The 25666-nt window shown below is 38.8% G+C and overlaps 1 protein-coding gene across 4 annotated transcripts in view; it reads left to right on the top strand.

Annotated features, from left to right (window-relative positions):
- LOC137429322 (protein LSM14 homolog B) overlaps nt 1-25406 on the top strand; it is a 130252-nt gene extending 104846 nt beyond the window's left edge. For 2 of the 4 annotated variants that reach the window (XM_068119277.2, XM_068119275.2), the window contains 3 exons: nt 18324-18417; nt 18503-18673; nt 25127-25406. In XM_068119277.2, coding sequence (XP_067975378.2) covers nt 18324-18417; nt 18503-18671 — 263 coding nt within the window. In that variant the 3' untranslated portion in view covers nt 18672-18673; nt 25127-25406. The remainder of the gene's footprint in view (nt 1-18323; nt 18418-18502; nt 18674-25126) is intronic. The other 2 variants (XM_078779502.1, XM_068119276.2) reach the window with 1 other exon arrangement.
- The last annotated feature ends 260 nt before the right edge of the window (nt 25407-25666 follow it).

Raw genomic sequence — 25666 nt, 5'->3', positions numbered from 1 at the left:
TGAGTACACAGCAATTGTGGTTTTGTTCCACTGTATTTAAACCTTTTCCATTGTATGAGTACACAGCAATTGTGACTTTGTTCCACTATATTTAAACCTTTTCCATTGTATGAGTACACAGCAATTGTGACTTTGTTCCACTATATTTAAACCTTTTCCATTGTATGAGTACACAGCAATTGTGACTTTGTTCCACTGTATTTAAACCTTTTCCATTGTATGAGTACACAGCAATTGTGACTTTGTTCCACTGTATTTAAACCTTTTCCATTGTATGAGTACACAGCAATTGTGACTTTGTTCCACTATATTTAAACCTTTTCCATTGTATGAGTACACAGCAATTGTGACTTTGTTCCACTGTATTTAAACCTTTTCCATTGTATGAGTACACAGCAATTGTGACTTTGTTCCACTGTATTTAAACCTTTTCCATTGTATGAGTACACAGCAATTGTGACTTTGTTCCACTGTATTTAAACCTTTTCCATTGTATGACTACACAGCAATTGTGACTTTGTTCCACTGTATTTAAACCTTTTCCATTGTATGAGTACACAGCAATTGTGACTTTGTTCCACTGTATTTAAACCTTTTCCATTGTATGAGTACACAGCAATTGTGACTTTGTTCCACTATATTTAAACCTTTTCCATTGTAGGAGTACACAGCAATTGTGACTTTGTTCCACTGTATTTAAACCTTTTCCATTGTATGAGTACACAGCAATTCTGACTTTGTTCCACTGTATTTAAACCTTTTCCATTGAGTACACAGCAATTTTGACTTTGTTCCACTGTATTTAAACCTTTTCCATTGTATGAGTACACAGCAATTTTGACTTTGTTCCACTGTGTTTAAACCTTTTCCAGTGAGTACACAGCAATTTTGACTTTGTTCCAATGTATTTAAACCTTTTCCATTGTATGAGTACACAGCAATTGTGACTTTGTTCCACTATATTTAAACCTTTTCCATTGTATGAGTACACAGCAATTGTGACTTTGTTCCACTGTATTTAAACCTTTTCCATTGTATGAGTACACAGCAATTGTGACTTTGTTCCACTGTATTTAAACCTTTTCCATTGTATGAGTACACAGCAATTGTGACTTTGTTCCACTGTATTTAAACCTTTTCCATTGTATGAGTACACAGCAATTGTGACTTTGTTCCACTGTATTTAAACCTTTTCCATTGTATGAGTACACAGCAATTGTGACTTTGTTCCACTGTATTTAAACCTTTTCCATTGTATGAGTACACAGCAATTGTGACTTTGTTCCACTGTATTTAAACCTTTTCCATTGTATGAGTACACAGCAATTGTGACTTTGTTCCACTGTATTTAAACCTTTTCCATTGTATGAGTACACAGCAATTTTGACTTTGTTCCACTGTATTTAAACCTTTTCCATTGTATGAGTACACAGCAATTGTGACTTTGTTCCACTATATTTAAACCTTTTCCATTGTATGAGTACACAGCAATTGTGACTTTGTTCCACTGTATTTAAACCTTTTCCATTGTATGAGTACACAGCAATTGTGACTTTGTTCCACTATATCTAAACCTTTTCCATTGTAGGAGTACACAGCAATTGTGACTTTGTTCCACTGTATTTAAACCTTTTCCATTGTATGAGTACACAGCAATTCTGACTTTGTTCCACTGTATTTAAACCTTTTCCATTGTATGAGTACACAGCAATTTTGACTTTGTTCCACTGTATTTAAACCTTTTCCATTGTATGAGTACACAGCAATTCTGACTTTGTTCCACTGTATTTAAACCTTTTCCATTGAGTACACAGCAATTTTGACTTTGTTCCACTGTATTTAAACCTTTTCCAGTGAGTACACAGCAATTGTGGTTTTGTTCCACTATTTAAACCTTTTCCAGTGAGTACACAGCAATTTTGACTTTGTTCCACTGTATTTAAACCTTTTCCAGTGAGTACACAGCAATTGTGGTTTTGTTCCACTGTATTCAAACCTTTTCCAGTGTGAGTACACAGCAATTGTGGTTTTTCACTGTATTTAAACCTTTTCCAGTGAGTACACAGCAATTTTGATGTTGTTCCACTGTATTTAAACCTTTTCCATTGTATGAGTACACAGCAATTTTGACTTTGTTCCACTGTATTTAAACCTTTTCCAGTGTGAGTACACAGCAATTGTGGTTTTGTTCCACTGTATTTAAACCTTTTCCAGTGAGTACACAGCAATTTTGACTTTGTTCCACTGTATTTAAACCTTTTCCAGTGTGAGTGCACAGCAATTGTGGTTTTGTTCCACTGTATTTAAACCTTTTCCATTGTATGAGTACACAGCAATTGTGGTTTTGTTCCACTGTATTTAAACCTTTTCCAGTGTATGAGTACACAGCAATTGTGACTTTGTTCCACTGTATTTAAACCTTTTCCATTGTATGAGTACACAGCAATTGTGACTTTGTTCCACTGTATTTAAACCTTTTCCATTGTATGAGTACACAGCAATTGTGACTTTGTTCCACTGTATTTAAACCTTTTCCATTGTATGAGTACACAGCAATTGTGACTTTGTTCCACTGTATTTAAACCTTTTCCATTGTATGAGTACACAGCAATTGTGACTTTGTTCCACTGTATTTAAACCTTTTCCATTGTATGAGTACACAGCAATTCTAACTTTGTTCCACTGTATTTAAACCTTTTCCATTGTATGACTACACAGCAATTGTGACTTTGTTCCACTGTATTTAAACCTTTTCCATTGTATGAGTACACAGCAATTGTGACTTTGTTCCACTATATTTAAACTTTTTCCATTGTATGAGTACACAGCAATTCTAACTTTGTTCCACTGTATTTAAACCTTTTCCATTGTATGAGTACACAGCAATTGTGACTTTGTTCCACTGTATTTAAACCTTTTCCATTGTATGAGTACACAGCAATTGTGACTTTGTTCCACTGTATTTAAACCTTTTCCATTGTGTGAGTACACAGCAATTGTGACTGTTCCACTGTATTTAAACCTTTTCCATTGTATGAGTACACAGCAATTGTGACTTTGTTCCACTGTATTTAAACCTTTTCCATTGTATGACTACACAGCAATTGTGACTTTGTTCCACTGTATTTAAACCTTTTCCATTGTATGAGTACACAGCAATTGTGACTTTGTTCCACTGTATTTAAACCTTTTCCATTGTGTGAGTACACAGCAATTGTGACTTTGTTCCACTGTATTTAAACCTTTTCCATTGTATGAGTACACAGCAATTCTAACTTTGTTCCACTGTATTTAAACCTTTTCCATTGTATGACTACACAGCAATTGTGACTTTGTTCCACTGTATTTAAACCTTTTCCATTGTGTGAGTACACAGCAATTGTGACTTTGTTCCACTGTATTTAAACCTTTTCCATTGTATGAGTACACAGCAATTGTGACTTTGTTCCACTGTATTTAAACCTTTTCCTTTGTATGAGTACACAGCAATTGTGACTTTGTTCCACTGTATTTAAACCTTTTCCATTGTATGAGTACACAGCAATTTTGACTTTGTTCCACTGTATTTAAACCTTTTCCATTGTATGAGTACACAGCAATTGTGAATTTGTTCCACTATATTTAAACCTTTTCCATTGTATGAGTACACAGCAATTGTGACTTTGTTCCACTGTATTTAAACCTTTTCCATTGTATGAGTACACAGCAATTGTGACTTTGTTCCACTATATCTAAACCTTTTCCATTGTAGGAGTACACAGCAATTGTGACTTTGTTCCACTGTATTTAAACTTTTTCCATTGTATGAGTACACAGCAATTCTGACTTTGTTCCACTGTATTTAAACCTTTTCCATTGTATGAGTACACAGCAATTTTGACTTTGTTCCACTGTATTTAAACCTTTTCCATTGTATGAGTACACAGCAATTCTGACTTTGTTCCACTGTATTTAAACCTTTTCCATTGAGTACACAGCAATTTTGACTTTGTTCCACTGTATTTAAACCTTTTCCAGTGAGTACACAGCAATTGTGGTTTTGTTCCACTATTTAAACCTTTTCCAGTGAGTACACAGCAATTTTGACTTTGTTCCACTGTATTTAAACCTTTTCCATTGTATGAGTACACAGCAATTTTGACTTTGTTCCACTGTATTTAAACCTTTTCCATTGTATGAGTACACAGCAATTGTGACTTTGTTCCACCGTATTTAAACCTTTTCCATTGTATGAGTACACAGCAATTGTGACTTTGTTCCACCGTATTTAAACCTTTTCCATTGTATGACTACACAGCAATTGTGACTTTGTTCCACTGTATTTAAACCTTTTCCATTGTATGAGTACACAGCAATTGTGACTTTGTTCCACTATATTTAAACTTTTTCCATTGTATGAGTACACAGCAATTCTAACTTTGTTCCACTGTATTTAAACCTTTTCCATTGTATGACTACACAGCAATTGTGACTTTGTTCCACTGTATTTAAACCTTTTCCATTGTATGAGTACACAGCAATTGTGACTTTGTTCCACTGTATTTAAACCTTTTCCATTGTATGAGTACACAGCAATTGTGACTTTGTTCCACTGTATTTAAACCTTTTCCATTGTATGAGTACACAGCAATTGTGACTTTGTTCCACTGTATTTAAACCTTTTCCATTGTATGAGTACACAGCAATTGTAACTTTGTTCCACTGTATTTAAACCTTTTCCATTGTATGAGTACACAGCAATTGTGACTTTGTTCCACTGTATTTAAACCTTTTCCATTGTATGAGTACACAGCAATTGTGACTTTGTTCCACTGTATTTAAACCTTTTCCATTGTATGAGTACACAGCAATTCTGACTTTGTTCCACTGTATTTAAACCTTTTCCATTGTATGACTACACAGCAATTGTGACTTTGTTCCACTGTATTTAAACCTTTTCCATTGTATGAGTACACAGCAATTGTGACTTTGTTCCACTGTATTTAAACCTTTTCCATTGTATGAGTACACAGCAATTGTGACTTTGTTCCACTGTATTTAAACCTTTTCCATTGTATGAGTACACAGCAATTGTGACTTTGTTCCACTGTATTTAAACCTTTTCCATTGTATGAGTACACAGCAATTGTGACTTTGTTCCACTGTATTTAAACCTTTTCCATTGTATGAGTACACAGCAATTTTGACTTTGTTCCACTGTATTTAAACCTTTTCCATTGTATGAGTACACAGCAATTGTGACTTTGTTCCACTATATTTAAACCTTTTCCATTGTATGAGTACACAGCAATTGTGACTTTGTTCCACTGTATTTAAACCTTTTCCATTGTATGAGTACACAGCAATTGTGACTTTGTTCCACTATATCTAAACCTTTTCCATTGTCGGAGTACACAGCAATTGTGACTTTGTTCCACTGTATTTAAACCTTTTCCATTGTATGAGTACACAGCAATTCTGACTTTGTTCCACTGTATTTAAACCTTTTCCATTGTATGAGTACACAGCAATTTTGACTTTGTTCCACTGTATTTAAACCTTTTCCATTGTATGAGTACACAGCAATTCTGACTTTGTTCCACTGTATTTAAACCTTTTCCATTGAGTACACAGCAATTTTGACTTTGTTCCACTGTATTTAAACCTTTTCCAGTGAGTACACAGCAATTGTGGTTTTGTTCCACTATTTAAACCTTTTCCAGTGAGTACACAGCAATTTTGACTTTGTTCCACTGTATTTAAACCTTTTCCAGTGAGTACACAGCAATTGTGGTTTTGTTCCACTGTATTCAAACCTTTTCCAGTGTGAGTACACAGCAATTGTGGTTTTTTCACTGTATTTAAACCTTTTCCAGTGAGTACACAGCAATTTTGATGTTGTTCCACTGTATTTAAACCTTTTCCATTGTATGAGTACACAGCAATTTTGACTTTGTTCCACTGTATTTAAACCTTTTCCAGTGTGAGTACACAGCAATTGTGGTTTTGTTCCACTGTATTTAAACCTTTTCCAGTGAGTACACAGCAATTTTGACTTTGTTCCACTGTATTTAAACCTTTTCCATTGTATGAGTACACAGCAATTTTGACTTTGTTCCACTGTATTTAAACCTTTTCCAGTGTGAGTGCACAGCAATTGTGGTTTTGTTCCACTGTATTTAAACCTTTTCCATTGTATGAGTACACAGCAATTGTGGTTTTGTTCCACTGTATTTAAACCTTTTTCAGTGTGAGTACACAGCAATTGTGGTTTTGTTCCACTGTATTTAAACCTTTTCCAGTGTATGAGTACACAGCAATTGTGACTTTGTTCCACTGTATTTAAACCTTTTCCATTGTATGAGTACACAGCAATTGTGACTTTGTTCCACCGTATTTAAACCTTTTCCATTGTATGAGTACACAGCAATTGTGACTTTGTTCCACCGTATTTAAACCTTTTCCATTGTATGAGTACACAGCAATTGTGACTTTGTTCCACCGTATTTAAACCTTTTCCATTGTATGACTACACAGCAATTGTGACTTTGTTCCACTGTATTTAAACCTTTTCCATTGTATGAGTACACAGCAATTGTGACTTTGTTCCACTATATTTAAACTTTTTCCATTGTATGAGTACACAGCAATTCTAACTTTGTTCCACTGTATTTAAACCTTTTCCATTGTATGACTACACAGCAATTGTGACTTTGTTCCACTGTATTTAAACCTTTTCCATTGTATGAGTACACAGCAATTGTGACTTTGTTCCACTGTATTTAAACCTTTTCCATTGTATGAGTACACAGCAATTGTGACTTTGTTCCACTGTATTTAAACCTTTTCCATTGTATGAGTACACAGCAATTGTGACTTTGTTCCACTGTATTTAAACCTTTTCCATTGTATGAGTACACAGCAATTGTAACTTTGTTCCACTGTATTTAAACCTTTTCCATTGTATGAGTACACAGCAATTGTGACTTTGTTCCACTGTATTTAAACCTTTTCCATTGTATGAGTACACAGCAATTGTGACTTTGTTCCACTGTATTTAAACCTTTTCCATTGTATGAGTACACAGCAATTCTGACTTTGTTCCACTGTATTTAAACCTTTTCCATTGTATGACTACACAGCAATTGTGACTTTGTTCCACTGTATTTAAACCTTTTCCATTGTATGAGTACACAGCAATTGTGACTTTGTTCCACTATATTTAAACTTTTTCCATTGTATGAGTACACAGCAATTCTAACTTTGTTCCACTGTATTTAAACCTTTTCCATTGTATGACTACACAGCAATTGTGACTTTGTTCCACTGTATTTAAACCTTTTCCATTGTATGAGTACACAGCAATTGTGACTTTGTTCCACTGTATTTAAACCTTTTCCATTGTATGAGTACACAGCAATTGTGACTTTGTTCCATTGTATTTAAACCTTTTCCATTGTATGAGTACACAGCAATTGTAACTTTGTTCCACTGTATTTAAACCTTTTCCAGTGTACGAGTGCACAGCAATTGTGGTTTTGTTCCACTGTATTTAAACCTTTTCCAGTGTACAAGTGCACAGTAATTGTGATTTTGTTCCACTGTATTTAAACCTTTTCCAGTGCACAAGTGCACAATAATTGTGGTTTTGTTCCACTGTATTTAAACCTTTTACATTGTATGAGTACACAGCAATTGTGACTTTGTTCCACTGTATTTAAACCTTTTCCAGTGTACGAGTACACAGCAATTGTGATTTTGTTCCACTGTATTCGTGTACCTTTTGTTCCAATTCCAATTCCAATTCCACAGTGTACCGTTTTCCAGTGTACGAGTATACAGTAATTGTGATTTTGTTCCACTGTATTTAAACCTTTTCCAGTTTACGAGTACACAGCAATTGTGATTTTGTTCCACTGTATTTAAACCTTTTCCATTGTATGAGTACACAGCAATTGTGATTTTGTTCCACTGTATTTAAACGTTTTCCAGTGTACGAGTGCACAGCAATTGTGACTTTGTTCCACTGTATTTAAACCTTTTCCAGTGTACGAGTGCACAGCAATTGTGACTGTTCCGCTGTATTTAAACCTTTTCCAGTGTATGAGTGCATAGCAATTGTGACTTTGTTCCACTGTATTTAAACCTTTTCCAGTGTACGAGTGCACAGCAATTGTGACTTTGTTCCGCTGTATTTAAACCTTTTCCAGTGTACGAGTACACAGCAATTGTGATTTTGTTCCACTGTATTCGTGTACCTTTTGTTCCAATTCCAATTCCACAGTGTACCGTTTTCCAGTGTACGAGTACACAGTAATTGTGATTTTGTTCCACTGTATTTTAACCTTTTCCAGTGTACGAGTGCACAGTAATTGTGATTTTGTTCCACTGTATTTAAACCTTTTCCAGTGTACGAGTACACAGTAATTGTGATTTTGTTCCACTGTATTTTAACCTTTTCCAGTGTACGAGTGCACAGTAATTGTGATTTTGTTCCACTGTATTTAAACCTTTTCCAGTGTACGAGTACACAGCAATTGTGATTTTGTTCCGCTGTATTTAAACCTTTTCCAGTGTACGAGTGCACAGCAATTGTGACTGTTCCACTGTATTTAAACCTTTTCCAGTGTACGAGTGCACAGTAATTGTGATTTTGTTCCACTGTATTTAAACCTTTTCCAGTGTACGAGTACACAGTAATTGTGATTTTGTTCCACTGTATTTTAACCTTTTCCAGTGTACGAGTGCACAGTAATTGTGATTTTGTTCCACTGTATTTAAACCTTTTCCAGTGTACGAGTACACAGCAATTGTGATTTTGTTCCGCTGTATTTAAACCTTTTCCATTGTATGAGTACACAGCAATTGTGACTGTTCCACTATATTTAAACCTTTTCCATTGTATGAGTACACAGCAATTGTGACTTTGCTCCACTGTATTTAAACCTTTTCCATTGTATGAGTACACAGCAATTGTGACTTTGTTCCACTGTATTTAAACCTTTTCCATTGTATGAGTACACAGCAATTGTGACTTTGTTCCACTATATTTAAACCTTTTCCATTGTATGAGTACACAGCAATTGTGACTTTGTTCCACTGTATTTAAACCTTTTCCATTGTATGAGTACACAGCAATTGTGACTTTGTTCCACTGTATTTAAACCTTTTCCATTGTATGAGTACACAGCAATTGTGACTTTGTTCCACTGTATTTAAACCTTTTCCATTGTATGACTACACAGCAATTGTGACTTTGTTCCACTGTATTTAAACCTTTTCCATTGTATGAGTACACAGCAATTGTGACTTTGTTCCACTGTATTTAAACCTTTTCCATTGTATGAGTACACAGCAATTGTGACTTTGTTCCACTATATTTAAACCTTTTCCATTGTAGGAGTACACAGCAATTGTGACTTTGTTCCACTGTATTTAAACCTTTTCCATTGTATGAGTACACAGCAATTCTGACTTTGTTCCACTGTATTTAAACCTTTTCCATTGAGTACACAGCAATTTTGACTTTGTTCCACTGTATTTAAACCTTTTCCATTGTATGAGTACACAGCAATTTTGACTTTGTTCCACTGTGTTTAAACCTTTTCCAGTGAGTACACAGCAATTTTGACTTTGTTCCAATGTATTTAAACCTTTTCCATTGTATGAGTACACAGCAATTGTGACTTTGTTCCACTATATTTAAACCTTTTCCATTGTATGAGTACACAGCAATTGTGACTTTGTTCCACTGTATTTAAACCTTTTCCATTGTATGAGTACACAGCAATTGTGACTTTGTTCCACTGTATTTAAACCTTTTCCATTGTATGAGTACACAGCAATTGTGACTTTGTTCCACTGTATTTAAACCTTTTCCATTGTATGAGTACACAGCAATTGTGACTTTGTTCCACTGTATTTAAACCTTTTCCATTGTATGAGTACACAGCAATTGTGACTTTGTTCCACTGTATTTAAACCTTTTCCATTGTATGAGTACACAGCAATTGTGACTTTGTTCCACTGTATTTAAACCTTTTCCATTGTATGAGTACACAGCAATTTTGACTTTGTTCCACTGTATTTAAACCTTTTCCATTGTATGAGTACACAGCAATTGTGACTTTGTTCCACTATATTTAAACCTTTTCCATTGTATGAGTACACAGCAATTGTGACTTTGTTCCACTATATCTAAACCTTTTCCATTGTAGGAGTACACAGCAATTGTGACTTTGTTCCACTGTATTTAAACCTTTTCCATTGTATGAGTACACAGCAATTCTGACTTTGTTCCACTGTATTTAAACCTTTTCCATTGTATGAGTACACAGCAATTTTGACTTTGTTCCACTGTATTTAAACCTTTTCCATTGTATGAGTACACAGCAATTCTGACTTTGTTCCACTGTATTTAAACCTTTTCCATTGAGTACACAGCAATTTTGACTTTGTTCCACTGTATTTAAACCTTTTCCAGTGAGTACACAGCAATTGTGGTTTTGTTCCACTATTTAAACCTTTTCCAGTGAGTACACAGCAATTTTGACTTTGTTCCACTGTATTTAAACCTTTTCCAGTGAGTACACAGCAATTGTGGTTTTGTTCCACTGTATTCAAACCTTTTCCAGTGTGAGTACACAGCAATTGTGGTTTTTCACTGTATTTAAACCTTTTCCAGTGAGTACACAGCAATTTTGATGTTGTTCCACTGTATTTAAACCTTTTCCATTGTATGAGTACACAGCAATTTTGACTTTGTTCCACTGTATTTAAACCTTTTCCAGTGTGAGTACACAGCAATTGTGGTTTTGTTCCACTGTATTTAAACCTTTTCCAGTGAGTACACAGCAATTTTGACTTTGTTCCACTGTATTTAAACCTTTTCCAGTGTGAGTGCACAGCAATTGTGGTTTTGTTCCACTGTATTTAAACCTTTTCCATTGTATGAGTACACAGCAATTGTGGTTTTGTTCCACTGTATTTAAACCTTTTCCAGTGTATGAGTACACAGCAATTGTGACTTTGTTCCACTGTATTTAAACCTTTTCCATTGTATGAGTACACAGCAATTGTGACTTTGTTCCACTGTATTTAAACCTTTTCCATTGTATGAGTACACAGCAATTGTGACTTTGTTCCACTGTATTTAAACCTTTTCCATTGTATGAGTACACAGCAATTGTGACTTTGTTCCACTGTATTTAAACCTTTTCCATTGTATGAGTACACAGCAATTGTGACTTTGTTCCACTGTATTTAAACCTTTTCCATTGTATGAGTACACAGCAATTCTAACTTTGTTCCACTGTATTTAAACCTTTTCCATTGTATGACTACACAGCAATTGTGACTTTGTTCCACTGTATTTAAACCTTTTCCATTGTATGAGTACACAGCAATTGTGACTTTGTTCCACTATATTTAAACTTTTTCCATTGTATGAGTACACAGCAATTCTAACTTTGTTCCACTGTATTTAAACCTTTTCCATTGTATGAGTACACAGCAATTGTGACTTTGTTCCACTGTATTTAAACCTTTTCCATTGTATGAGTACACAGCAATTGTGACTTTGTTCCACTGTATTTAAACCTTTTCCATTGTGTGAGTACACAGCAATTGTGACTGTTCCACTGTATTTAAACCTTTTCCATTGTATGAGTACACAGCAATTGTGACTTTGTTCCACTGTATTTAAACCTTTTCCATTGTATGACTACACAGCAATTGTGACTTTGTTCCACTGTATTTAAACCTTTTCCATTGTATGAGTACACAGCAATTGTGACTTTGTTCCACTGTATTTAAACCTTTTCCATTGTGTGAGTACACAGCAATTGTGACTTTGTTCCACTGTATTTAAACCTTTTCCATTGTATGAGTACACAGCAATTCTAACTTTGTTCCACTGTATTTAAACCTTTTCCATTGTATGACTACACAGCAATTGTGACTTTGTTCCACTGTATTTAAACCTTTTCCATTGTGTGAGTACACAGCAATTGTGACTTTGTTCCACTGTATTTAAACCTTTTCCATTGTATGAGTACACAGCAATTGTGACTTTGTTCCACTGTATTTAAACCTTTTCCATTGTATGAGTACACAGCAATTGTGACTTTGTTCCACTGTATTTAAACCTTTTCCATTGTATGAGTACACAGCAATTGTGACTTTGTTCCACTGTATTTAAACCTTTTCCATTGTATGAGTACACAGCAATTGTGACTTTGTTCCACTGTATTTAAACCTTTTCCATTGTATGAGTACACAGCAATTGTGACTTTGTTCCACTGTATTTAAACCTTTTCCTTTGTATGAGTACACAGCAATTGTGACTTTGTTCCACTGTATTTAAACCTTTTCCATTGTATGAGTACACAGCAATTTTGACTTTGTTCCACTGTATTTAAACCTTTTCCATTGTATGAGTACACAGCAATTGTGAATTTGTTCCACTATATTTAAACCTTTTCCATTGTATGAGTACACAGCAATTGTGACTTTGTTCCACTGTATTTAAACCTTTTCCATTGTATGAGTACACAGCAATTGTGACTTTGTTCCACTATATCTAAACCTTTTCCATTGTAGGAGTACACAGCAATTGTGACTTTGTTCCACTGTATTTAAACTTTTTCCATTGTATGAGTACACAGCAATTCTGACTTTGTTCCACTGTATTTAAACCTTTTCCATTGTATGAGTACACAGCAATTTTGACTTTGTTCCACTGTATTTAAACCTTTTCCATTGTATGAGTACACAGCAATTCTGACTTTGTTCCACTGTATTTAAACCTTTTCCATTGAGTACACAGCAATTTTGACTTTGTTCCACTGTATTTAAACCTTTTCCAGTGAGTACACAGCAATTGTGGTTTTGTTCCACTATTTAAACCTTTTCCAGTGAGTACACAGCAATTTTGACTTTGTTCCACTGTATTTAAACCTTTTCCATTGTATGAGTACACAGCAATTTTGACTTTGTTCCACTGTATTTAAACCTTTTCCATTGTATGAGTACACAGCAATTGTGACTTTGTTCCACCGTATTTAAACCTTTTCCATTGTATGAGTACACAGCAATTGTGACTTTGTTCCACCGTATTTAAACCTTTTCCATTGTATGACTACACAGCAATTGTGACTTTGTTCCACTGTATTTAAACCTTTTCCATTGTATGAGTACACAGCAATTGTGACTTTGTTCCACTATATTTAAACTTTTTCCATTGTATGAGTACACAGCAATTCTAACTTTGTTCCACTGTATTTAAACCTTTTCCATTGTATGACTACACAGCAATTGTGACTTTGTTCCACTGTATTTAAACCTTTTCCATTGTATGAGTACACAGCAATTGTGACTTTGTTCCACTGTATTTAAACCTTTTCCATTGTATGAGTACACAGCAATTGTGACTTTGTTCCACTGTATTTAAACCTTTTCCATTGTATGAGTACACAGCAATTGTGACTTTGTTCCACTGTATTTAAACCTTTTCCATTGTATGAGTACACAGCAATTGTAACTTTGTTCCACTGTATTTAAACCTTTTCCATTGTATGAGTACACAGCAATTGTGACTTTGTTCCACTGTATTTAAACCTTTTCCATTGTATGAGTACACAGCAATTGTGACTTTGTTCCACTGTATTTAAACCTTTTCCATTGTATGAGTACACAGCAATTCTGACTTTGTTCCACTGTATTTAAACCTTTTCCATTGTATGACTACACAGCAATTGTGACTTTGTTCCACTGTATTTAAACCTTTTCCATTGTATGAGTACACAGCAATTGTGACTTTGTTCCACTGTATTTAAACCTTTTCCATTGTATGAGTACACAGCAATTGTGACTTTGTTCCACTGTATTTAAACCTTTTCCATTGTATGAGTACACAGCAATTGTGACTTTGTTCCACTGTATTTAAACCTTTTCCATTGTATGAGTACACAGCAATTGTGACTTTGTTCCACTGTATTTAAACCTTTTCCATTGTATGAGTACACAGCAATTTTGACTTTGTTCCACTGTATTTAAACCTTTTCCATTGTATGAGTACACAGCAATTGTGACTTTGTTCCACTATATTTAAACCTTTTCCATTGTATGAGTACACAGCAATTGTGACTTTGTTCCACTGTATTTAAACCTTTTCCATTGTATGAGTACACAGCAATTGTGACTTTGTTCCACTATATCTAAACCTTTTCCATTGTAGGAGTACACAGCAATTGTGACTTTGTTCCACTGTATTTAAACCTTTTCCATTGTATGAGTACACAGCAATTCTGACTTTGTTCCACTGTATTTAAACCTTTTCCATTGTATGAGTACACAGCAATTTTGACTTTGTTCCACTGTATTTAAACCTTTTCCATTGTATGAGTACACAGCAATTCTGACTTTGTTCCACTGTATTTAAACCTTTTCTATTGAGTACACAGCAATTTTGACTTTGTTCCACTGTATTTAAACCTTTTCCAGTGAGTACACAGCAATTGTGGTTTTGTTCCACTATTTAAACCTTTTCCAGTGAGTACACAGCAATTTTGACTTTGTTCCACTGTATTTAAACCTTTTCCAGTGAGTACACAGCAATTGTGGTTTTGTTCCACTGTATTCAAACCTTTTCCAGTGTGAGTACACAGCAATTGTGGTTTTTTCACTGTATTTAAACCTTTTCCAGTGAGTACACAGCAATTTTGATGTTGTTCCACTGTATTTAAACCTTTTCCATTGTATGAGTACACAGCAATTTTGACTTTGTTCCACTGTATTTAAACCTTTTCCAGTGTGAGTACACAGCAATTGTGGTTTTGTTCCACTGTATTTAAACCTTTTCCAGTGAGTACACAGCAATTTTGACTTTGTTCCACTGTATTTAAACCTTTTCCATTGTATGAGTACACAGCAATTTTGACTTTGTTCCACTGTATTTAAACCTTTTCCAGTGTGAGTGCACAGCAATTGTGGTTTTGTTCCACTGTATTTAAACCTTTTCCATTGTATGAGTACACAGCAATTGTGGTTTTGTTCCACTGTATTTAAACCTTTTTCAGTGTGAGTACACAGCAATTGTGGTTTTGTTCCACTGTATTTAAACCTTTTCCAGTGTATGAGTACACAGCAATTGTGACTTTGTTCCACTGTATTTAAACCTTTTCCATTGTATGAGTACACAGCAATTGTGACTTTGTTCCACCGTATTTAAACCTTTTCCATTGTATGAGTACACAGCAATTGTGACTTTGTTCCACTGTATTTAAACCTTTTCCATTGTATGAGTACACAGCAATTGTGACTTTGTTCCACCGTATTTAAACCTTTTCCATTGTATGAGTACACAGCAATTGTGACTTTGTTCCACCGTATTTAAACCTTTTCCATTGTATGACTACACAGCAATTGTGACTTTGTTCCACTGTATTTAAACCTTTTCCATTGTATGAGTACACAGCAATTGTGACTTTGTTCCACTATATTTAAACTTTTTCCATTGTATGAGTACACAGCAATTCTAACTTTGTTCCACTGTATTTAAACCTTTTCCATTGTATGACTACACAGCAATTGTGACTTTGTTCCACTGTATTTAAACCTTTTCCATTGTATGAGTACACAGCAATTGTGACTTTGTTCCACTGTATTTAAACCTTTTCCATTGTATGAGTACACAGCAATTGTGACTTTGTTCCACTGTATTTAAACCTTTTCCATTGTATGAGTACACAGCAATTGTGACTTTGTTCCACTGTATTTAAACCTTTTCCATTGTATGAGTACACAGCAATTGTAACTTTGTTCCACTGTATTTAAACCTTTTCCATTGTATGAGTACACAGCAATTGTGACTTTGTTCCACTGTATTTAAACCTTTTCCATTGTATGAGTACACAGCAATTGTGACTTTGTTCCACTGTATTTAAACCTTTTCCATTGTATGAGTACACAGCAATTCTGACTTTGTTCCACTGTATTTAAACCTTTTCCATTGTATGACTACACAGCAATTGTGACTTTGTTCCACTGTATTTAAACCTTTTCCATTGTATGAGTACACAGCAATTGTGACTTTGTTCCACTATATTTAAACTTTTTCCATTGTATGAGTACACAGCAATTCTAACTTTGTTCCACTGTATTTAAACCTTTTCCATTGTATGACTACACAGCAATTGTGACTTTGTTCCACTGTATTTAAACCTTTTCCATTGTATGAGTACACAGCAATTGTGACTTTGTTCCACTGTATTTAAACCTTTTCCATTGTATGAGTACACAGCAATTGTGACTTTGTTCCACTGTATTTAAACCTTTTCCATTGTATGAGTACACAGCAATTGTAACTTTGTTCCACTGTATTTAAACCTTTTCCAGTGTACGAGTGCACAGCAATTGTGGTTTTGTTCCACTGTATTTAAACCTTTTCCAGTGTACAAGTGCACAGTAATTGTGATTTTGTTCCACTGTATTTAAACCTTTTCCAGTGCACAAGTGCACAATAATTGTGGTTTTGTTCCACTGTATTTAAACCTTTTACATTGTATGAGTACACAGCAATTGTGACTTTGTTCCACTGTATTTAAACCTTTTCCAGTGTACGAGTACACAGCAATTGTGATTTTGTTCCACTGTATTCGTGTACCTTTTGTTCCAATTCCAATTCCAATTCCACAGTGTACCGTTTTCCAGTGTACGAGTATACAGTAATTGTGATTTTGTTCCACTGTATTTAAACCTTTTCCAGTTTACGAGTACACAGCAATTGTGATTTTGTTCCACTGTATTTAAACCTTTTCCATTGTATGAGTACACAGCAATTGTGATTTTGTTCCACTGTATTTAAACGTTTTCCAGTGTACGAGTGCACAGCAATTGTGACTTTGTTCCACTGTATTTAAACCTTTTCCAGTGTACGAGTGCACAGCAATTGTGACTGTTCCGCTGTATTTAAACCTTTTCCAGTGTATGAGTGCATAGCAATTGTGACTTTGTTCCACTGTATTTAAACCTTTTCCAGTGTACGAGTGCACAGCAATTGTGACTTTGTTCCGCTGTATTTAAACCTTTTCCAGTGTACGAGTACACAGCAATTGTGATTTTGTTCCACTGTATTCGTGTACCTTTTGTTCCAATTCCAATTCCACAGTGTACCGTTTTCCAGTGTACGAGTACACAGTAATTGTGATTTTGTTCCACTGTATTTTAACCTTTTCCAGTGTACGAGTGCACAGTAATTGTGATTTTGTTCCACTGTATTTAAACCTTTTCCAGTGTACGAGTACACAGTAATTGTGATTTTGTTCCACTGTATTTTAACCTTTTCCAGTGTACGAGTGCACAGTAATTGTGATTTTGTTCCACTGTATTTAAACCTTTTCCAGTGTACGAGTACACAGCAATTGTGATTTTGTTCCGCTGTATTTAAACCTTTTCCAGTGTACGAGTGCACAGCAATTGTGACTGTTCCACTGTATTTAAACCTTTTCCAGTGTACGAGTGCACAGTAATTGTGATTTTGTTCCACTGTATTTAAACCTTTTCCAGTGTACGAGTACACAGTAATTGTGATTTTGTTCCACTGTATTTTAACCTTTTCCAGTGTACGAGTGCACAGTAATTGTGATTTTGTTCCACTGTATTTAAACCTTTTCCAGTGTACGAGTACACAGCAATTGTGATTTTGTTCCGCTGTATTTAAACCTTTTCCAGTGTACGAGTGCACAGCAATTGTGACTGTTCCACTGTATTTAAACCTTTTCCAGTGTACGAGTGCACAGTAATTGTGATTTTGTTCCACTGTATTTAAACCTTTTCCAGTGTACGAGTGCACAGCAATTGTGACTGTTCCACTCTATTTAAACCATTTCCAGTGTACGAGTACACAGCAATTTTGACTTTGTTCCGCTGTATTTAAACCTTTTCCAGTGTACGAGTGCACAGCAATTTTGACTTTGTTCCACTGTATTTAAACCTTTTCCAGTGTACGAGTGCACAGCAATTGACTGTTCCACTCTATTTAAACCATTTCCAGTGTACGAGTACACAGCAATTTTGACTTTGTTCCGCTGTATTTAAACCTTTTCCAGTGTACGAGTACACAGCAATTGTGGTTTTGTTCCACTGTATTCCAGTGTACCTTTTGTTGCAATTCCAATTCCACAGTGTACCCTTTCCATTGTATGAGTACACAGGAATTTTGACTTTCCATCAATTCGACTTGATGTCGCTTTGATGCCAACACATTAATTTTTTCACTTGAACTGTCTTTGAAGTTTTACAAATCTCCAAACTGAATTTTATTCTTAAAAGGATTCTCATTTCAGCAGATCAGGAGGCATGTTCAAACGAGTTACGGAGGGAGGATCCTGTCTATGACCGTTCAAAATCCTTCTTTGACAACTTTTCATCTGATATAAGGTTTGACTTTTGTTGCTCTGCTGCACATCAACTTGAAGCGACTAAGATATGAACTATGATCACACATGGTTTTATTTTGGCACAGAAATAAAAGAATCACTTGGGAAGAGGAACGGCGGCTGGCTGCAGAGACTTTTGGTGTTGTGCTCCCTCCATCCAGAACTCGCCGCCAGCTAAACTGGCCAAATTTGAGCTGGTTTGGACGTCGTGCTACCTGGGTTCCTTCAAGCAGGTCTGATGCAGCAGCACGTTGAAGGTGGGTGGCACCTTGTCATTATTTTGGTGACAAATGACGTTTATGATTCACCTGTGATGTAGTAGCATTTCAAGCTTATCGGCGGTTAATAATAATAATAATAATAATAATAATAATAATAATAATTCATTTATTTTGTATAGCGCTTTTCCAGAAGCCCAAAGGCGCTTTGACAGAGTGCAAAACATAATGCATAACAAAACATGAAAACAACAATTGCAAAAAGACAAGAATCAATAGGGAAATATTTAAAGCAAAAGGAGGGAGAAGGAGAAGAGATAGTCAGGGGTTAAATGCTGTGGGTTGAATGTTGAATGCAGTGCTGAACAGGTGGGTCTTGAGTGATGTTTTGAATGTGGTGAGTGAGGAGGAGTCTCTGATGGTGTGAGGTAGTGAGTTCCAGAGGGTGGGAGCAGTGATGGAGAAGGCCCTGTCCCCCCAGGATCTGAATTTGGTCCGGATGGGGGGGGGGGGGGGTCAGGAGGTTGGTACCAGCAGAGCGGAGGTTGCGGGTGGGAGTGTGTCTGGAGAGGAGGTCAGCCAGGTAGGATGGGGCCAGGTTATGGAGGGCTTTGTAGGTCAAGAGGAGGATTTTGTACTGGATTCTCTGGGAGATGGGGAGCCAGTGAAGCTTGTAAAGGACGGGGGTGATGTGGTCACGGGTCCGGGAATGGGTGAGTAGACGGGCAGCGGAGTTCTGAATGTATTGGAGTTTATTGGTGATTGTTGAGGGTGAACTATAGAGGAGGCTATTGCAGTAGTCCAGACGGGAGATAATGAAGGCGTGAATGAGGGTTTCTGCAGCCGTGGAGGAGAGGGATGAGCGGAGACGGGCGATGTTTTTCAGGTGAAAGAAGGCTGTCTTTGTGATCTGTTTAGTGTATTTGTCGAAGGAGAGGGTTTGGTCAAAGATGACGCCAAGATTCCGGATGAGAGGGGAGGTGGATACTGGGATACCGTCGATGTTGAGGGCAAAGTTATGGGTGGATTTTGTGAGCGTTTTTGGGCCAATGATGATTATTTCAGATTTATCACAGTTAAGCTTGAGGAAGTTGATTTGAAGCCAGGATTTTATTTCAGAGATGCAGTTTGTCAGGATAGAGTGGGTGTCTGTGGAGATGGACTTGGTGGAGATGAAAAGCTGGATGTCATCGGCGAAGCAGTGGAATTGGAGACCATGACGGCGGATTATGTGACCGAGGGGGGACAGGTAAAGGATGAAGAGGAGGGGGCCAAGAACTGAACCTTGGGGGAGGGGAGCAGTGGGGGATTTGCAGTTATTGATGGAGATGAACTGGCGTCTGTCAGAGAGGTATGATTTAATCCAAGAGAGGGCAGTGCCGGTAACGTTAAAGGTGGATTCAAGTCGGGTGAGGAGGATGGTGTGATCGATGGTGTCAAAGGCAGCGCTGAGGTCGAGGAGGACGAGAATGTTGAGGTTGCCAGCGTCGGAGGAGAGGAGAAGGTCGTTGGTGATTTTGAGGAGAGCAGTTTCAGTACTGTGGTTGGAGCGGAATCCGGATTGGAATGTTTCATACAGGTTATTGGCAGCGAGGTGATGTTTGAGTTGAGTGGCTACAGCGCGTTCCAAAACTTTCGACAGAAAGGGTAGGTTGGAGATGGGTCTGAAGTTGTTTAGGGTGTCAGGGTTTAGACCAGGTTTTTTTAGAATGGGGGTAACAGCAGCAATTTTGAGGGATGGTGGGATGATGCCTGTAGACAGGGAGGAGTTTATTGTTGCAATGATAAGTGGAGAGAGAGCAGGGAGGGAGGCCTTGACAAAGCTGGAGGGGATGGGGTCAAGAGTGCAGGTGGCAGTTTTAATTCCTATGAGGAGTTCAGAGAGGTCAGTAGGGGAGACCGGGGAGAATTGAGACAGGGGAAGGCAGGATAAGGGGGGGCAGGTGGTTGGAGGGAGAGCGGGTGCGGCGGTGGTCAAGCTGTTGTAGATGTCAATTTTGCGTTGGAAGAAAGAAAGGAAGGAGATGCAGTTGTCTACTGTGAATGACTGGGTGGTGGTGTCCAGGGGGCGGAGGAGTTTGGCTCCGGAAACCCAAAAGCACTCTTCTCGACAATAAACAGAGTGGATAATTTGAGTAGTAGGCGGAGCGGGCGTGGGAGAGGGCATCTTTGTAGTGTTGTAGGTGGTCCTTGTAGGCTTGGGAGTGAACTGTGAGACCTGTTTTATTGTGGAGTCTTTCAAGTTGGCGAGCACGAGTTTTCATCAGGCGGAGTTCAGGGGTAAACCAGGGAGCAGAATGGGTGAAAGAAACTGTTTTGGTTTTTACAGGCGCAAGCTGGTCAAGGCAGGAGGAGAGAGTGTGGTTGTAGTAGTCAGTGAGGTCGGAAGGGGTGTGGAGGTCAATGAAGGGAGAAGTGGACATTTTTTCAGAGGGTGGATGAGAATGAGGTAGGTGAAAGAGCGTTTAGCTTACGGAAGTTGATAGTGCGATAATGTCTTGGGGTGGGGATGTTGATGGTCATAGTGATGGCTAAGTGGTCAGAGAGGGTGAGGTCGGAGCCAGAGAGATGGTGCAAAATTAATCCAGTGGAGCAGACAAGGTCCAAAATGTGACCACGGATATGCGTAGGAAAGTTGACATGTTGAGTGAGGTTAAAGCAGGTGAGTAAATCAGTGAAGTCAGTGGTTATTGTGGAGTCAGTGGAGTCCATGTGGATATTGAAATCACCAAGGAGGAGGATTGAGGGGGAGAGGGAACATAGCTGGGTCAGAAAGTAGGAGAAGTCAGACAGGAATAATGGGTGTGGTTTGGGAGGGCGGTAGACGACAGCCATGACTGACTGCGTGCGACCAGAGAGTTTAAAAGCCAGGTGTTCAAAGGATGAGGATGAGGCGATGGGGATGAGGCTGGTCCTGATGTCTTGATGGTGGATAACGGCAATTCCACCACCTCGGCCCTCCGAGCGTGGTTTATTGACGTAGGAATATCCATTGGGTGTGGTGAGGTTGAGTGTGTAGTAGTCCAGTGGTTGTTGCCAGGCTTCGGTGAGACAAAGTCCAGTTTGTTATCCAGGATGTAGTCGTTGAGGATGAGGCATTTGTTGTTGAGGGACCGGGTGTTGAACAGGGTGAGCTTGATGTTGTTTTGAACAGCGGGGATGAATTCAGGTGATTTAGCCAGGGTTCGCAGGCAGGAGGTACGATTTTGTGCGTTGCCGTGACTAGGTGCGCTGGGACGATGAACGTGGATGTTTCCATTGCAGCGAGTGCAGATTGTCACCACCTCGTTAAAACTACCTTTCTTCCATGATAACCTCTTGATTGATTACTTTAATCTCAAAACTGCCACGATCTAGCACAATTCAAGAAAAAAAAATTAATGATCTTTTTTTTTTCTTTTTTTTTTTTGTATACTGAATCGAGGCTCGTGAAAGAGCTAACATTTACTTCACAAACAAATCAACCAGACAAACAAAATACCCAAAAAGAGGGAGCGGAAGACAAGATGGGGAAAGAAGGGGAAGCACACAAACACAACATCCGAGAGCAAGGAGATGTGTGGAAGGTAGAGGGCCCGGGGGGAGGAGGCATGGGAAGGGGGGGCGGGGGGGAGGGAGAAGTATAAAACACAAGGACACCAAGGACTTCCTGGACAGAAGTTGGTATTTCAAAAAAGTGGAATTGGGGTGAAATTAGCAGGGGTAGAAAAGATCAAGGTTTTGGATGGGGGAAGATAAGAGATGGTGGTGAACAGCTGTTTTAAAGACTTGGAGGGTGGAGTGGGATTGAAGAGAGTGAGGGAGTTTGTTCCAGAGGCGGGAGAAAAGAGGAATGAAGGAGTGAAGGTGAGCAGAAAGTCTTGATTTTGGCAGTTTAACCATAAGAGGGTTGCAGGCAGATCTTGTGCGACCTGTAGGAATATTTGCGGGACAGAGCCCAGAGAGAGCTGGGGGGGCAAGGCCAGAGAGGAGTCGGTAGAAGACGGAAAGACCACCAACCTGCCTGCGGTGAGTGAGTGAGAGGCCCTTGGAGTTAGCTTCATCGCGGGAGATTCCAATGATTCTGAATGCTTTGGTTTCAACAGCGTGAAGGCGAGCTAGGTGTGAGGCAGGAGCACCAGCCCAGAGGGGAGAGCAGTATTCCATTGAGCTGCGGATGAAAGCCTTGTATGTGGTGAGGAGCTCAGGTGTGCCAAGGAAGGACTTCGCACGACGGAGGATGCCCAGTCGGCGACTGGCTTTGGAGGCCAAATTTGAAATGTGGTTTGCCCAGTCTATGATTTTGTCAAGGTCTGCAGAGAGTGAGGAGGCTGCAGACTGCCGATCTGAGGGATGAAGAATGGAGCGACAGAGAAGAGTCGTCAGCAAAGAGATAGAGAGGATTTTCAAGAGAGGCAGAGAGATCATTGATGAAGACCAGAAAAAGCACAGGGCCCAGAACACTGCCTTGGGGAACTCCAGCCTGAACAGGAAGAGGAGATGAGAGAAACCCATTCAGGGCCACACGTTGACTACGACTAGAGAGGAAGTCCGCCAGCCATGCGTAGAGATTTCCATGGATACCAAAAGAGGAGAGTTTGGTGAGCAGAGCGGGGTGCCAGACCGTATCGAAGGCACGTGATATGTCAAGGGAGACTGCTCTAATTTCCTGATTGGCATTGAGGACCTCCATCCATTGTTGAGAAAGCAGAAGCAGCATGTCCAGAGTGGAGTGTCCAGGTCTGAAATCAAATTGATCATCAGAGATCAAGCCATTGGAGAAGAGGAAAGATTTCATATCTGAAGCAATGATGGATTCCATGACTTTGCTGATAATTGGGAGAAGGCTGATTGGTCTGTAGTTGCTGGGATCTGTTTTTGCACCTTTTTGTGCAAAGCGGTGATGTTGGCAGATTTCCAAGCAGATGGAAGATGACCTTGAGCAAAAGAGAGGGTGAAGAGAACAGAGAGGGGGAGTGAAAGAGCGGAAGAACATGATTTTAGGACCCGTGGGCTGATGCCGTCAGGTCCAGTTGCAGAATCGGAGTCGAGGGTTGACAGAAACTTTTCCACCTTGTCAGGAGGAAAGGACACGGAGTCCAGGAGCAGCAGGGTACGATTGGGTACGGTGGGTACAGAGAGGGATGGGTTTGGGACACAAGATTTAGAGGCAAACACAGAGTTGAGGCATTCAGCTTTTTCACGTGCGGAGTCAGCCGTGTGGCCATTTGAGGTGAGGGAGGGGATGGAGGGGGAACAAACACCAGAAACAGATTTGACCAGACGCCACCAGGATTTGTAAGAGGGAGACAGATAAGAGAGTTCGGTGCTGAGAACGGAGAGATATTGTGTCCTGGCTCTCCTGAGGGTGGACACACTTGTTTCGGGCTTTGTGAAAGGAAATGATATTTCCTTCCGTTGGATTTGCTTTCCAAGAGACGAAAGCAAGTTGTTTCTGGGCAATAGCCTCACCACAAGATTCCGTGTACCATGGACGGGAGGAAGGGTATGACAACTGAAGACGAGATGGGATAAATCTGTGCATGAGAGAGAGCAATTTACTTTGGAAGAATTCCCAGGATGAGTTGATGTCAGAGGCAGTAGAGATGGGAGACCAGTCCAGATGATTGATGGTTGCTTGAAGACCGTGCCAGTTGGCCTGAGTGAAATGCCAGACTCGTCGACGCTGAGGAGGCTCTCTGAGAATGGTCAGAGAGATGTCCACTTTAACAAGCACATGATCAGAAGAGCCGATTGGAGCAGAAGAGGAGCAGCAGACATTTTCAGGGAAGTTAGTCATAACCAAGTCCAGAAGAGAAGATGCTCCGTTGACTGAGATCCAGGTTGGGAAATTGACAGATTGTGTCAGTCCCAGTGAGTCACAGAAGTCCTTTGCTGAAGAGCCATGGCTGGTGAGAGAGGTACCCACCCCCAGCCAACTGGCATGGTGACAATTGAAATGGCCATTTTGAAAATCAGTTGAAATTTAAGGCCATTTTCCCCGCTAGATCGGGGGTTAGCCTTGCGGGCCCCATGACAATCATGGTTCCCTGTTTGAGGCAATGTTTTTATGGCCGGATGCCCTTCCTGACGCCAACCCTTGGTCACGCTCTTACGATGCGCAGGGATACGGTGTACCTATTCTAAACCGGGGTACACACCGTGATCATTCATCCCAGCAAGCTGGTACTCAATTTGCCGACCTCGGAAGGATGACAGGCTGAGTCAACCCCCCTGGCGTTAATTTAGCGATCGACCGGGATTCGAACCCAGGATCCTAGGATCCCAAGCCGGCACCCTAACCGCTAAGCCAACACCAGGCTCAATTCCACCAGGCTCACCCAGCACTATTCAAGGGAGTCATAAAAAAGTGGTTTAATCAAATGTTTGAGTCAAAATGATTTGCCTTCAAAATAACCCTTGAGGTTTAGATTAACTTGGTGTGGTAAGATGATTTGTCTGATGATGCTCATCCTTTGAAGAAAACTTTTTTTTTTCTTTTTTTTTTTGCAGAAATTTCATGAGAATGGAAAATCGACTGGAAAGTGTTGGTGTTTCTGCAAAGTGAAAATATTTGAAATCCATGCAATTTTGGGGAAGTTTGCAAGCAAGTTGAAATGTCTTGATGCAAGATGGGCTGTACAGTTTCACTTGGCCTTCCTTTTTTCACTTAAATCGGCATTCTCCATTTTTGAAGGGCCGGTCTTGAATGAATATAATTTTAAATGGATTTCATGCTGTGCAAGATACATTTGAACTTGTAACATAATAAAGTGGTTCTATGCATTTTCTGTCCATGCGTAATCAAAATCACGGTTAGTGTTAATTATTTCCATGGAGAGGTGAGTGGCTCGAACTGAGAAAGATTTGAACAATGTGTAAATTGTAGATATTGACTACGGCCGAGGGAGAAGGGAGAAAAGATGATGAAAATAAAATGGTGTTTATTGTGCCGGCACTTAGCGTTGTTCAAGCGAGGCCGTCAAATGATGCCGGCAGCACAAAGTGGGGTGCAGCCGCGTGCTGGAAAATCGCCAGATGGTGCAAAGCTCC

The sequence above is a fragment of the Myxine glutinosa genome, chromosome 6 (genome assembly GCF_964187855.1).
Source record: "Myxine glutinosa chromosome 6, kmMyxGlut1.1, whole genome shotgun sequence".
Classification (NCBI taxonomy): domain Eukaryota; kingdom Metazoa; phylum Chordata; class Myxini; order Myxiniformes; family Myxinidae; genus Myxine; species Myxine glutinosa.
The sequence above is the reverse complement of the archived record's forward strand: the minus strand, read 5'-3'. Positions and strand labels throughout refer to the sequence as shown.